The 200-nt window shown below is 36.0% G+C and overlaps 1 protein-coding gene across 1 annotated transcript in view; it reads right to left on the bottom strand.

Annotated features, from left to right (window-relative positions):
* The window catches only part of LOC119587336 (venom protease-like), a 17,710-nt gene extending 17,510 nt beyond the window's left edge, over positions 1-200 (bottom strand). The window contains 1 exon segment of the mRNA XM_037936084.1: positions 162-200. Coding sequence (XP_037792012.1) covers positions 162-200 — 39 coding nt within the window.

The following is a 200-nucleotide window of genomic DNA, read 5'->3' as shown; positions in this document are numbered from 1 at the left end:
AGCAGGACAACTGACTGACAATCTTGTTTTGCCAGTTAGATTAAAAAGAATTTAAAATTTCTGGGCCTGCATCCTTATACACCTCTTATGACACACTGCTCGACAAATAGCAAGCCTAACATTAAATACACGAAAAATCATTAAAAGGAATTAGAAAGTACATAAAAGTTATTATTGGCCTCTGTACCAGTTGGGGCCAT

This window comes from Penaeus monodon, chromosome 22 (genome assembly GCF_015228065.2).
Source record: "Penaeus monodon isolate SGIC_2016 chromosome 22, NSTDA_Pmon_1, whole genome shotgun sequence".
Classification (NCBI taxonomy): Eukaryota; Metazoa; Arthropoda; class Malacostraca; order Decapoda; family Penaeidae; genus Penaeus; species Penaeus monodon.
This window is presented reverse-complemented; position numbering and strand designations above follow the sequence as displayed.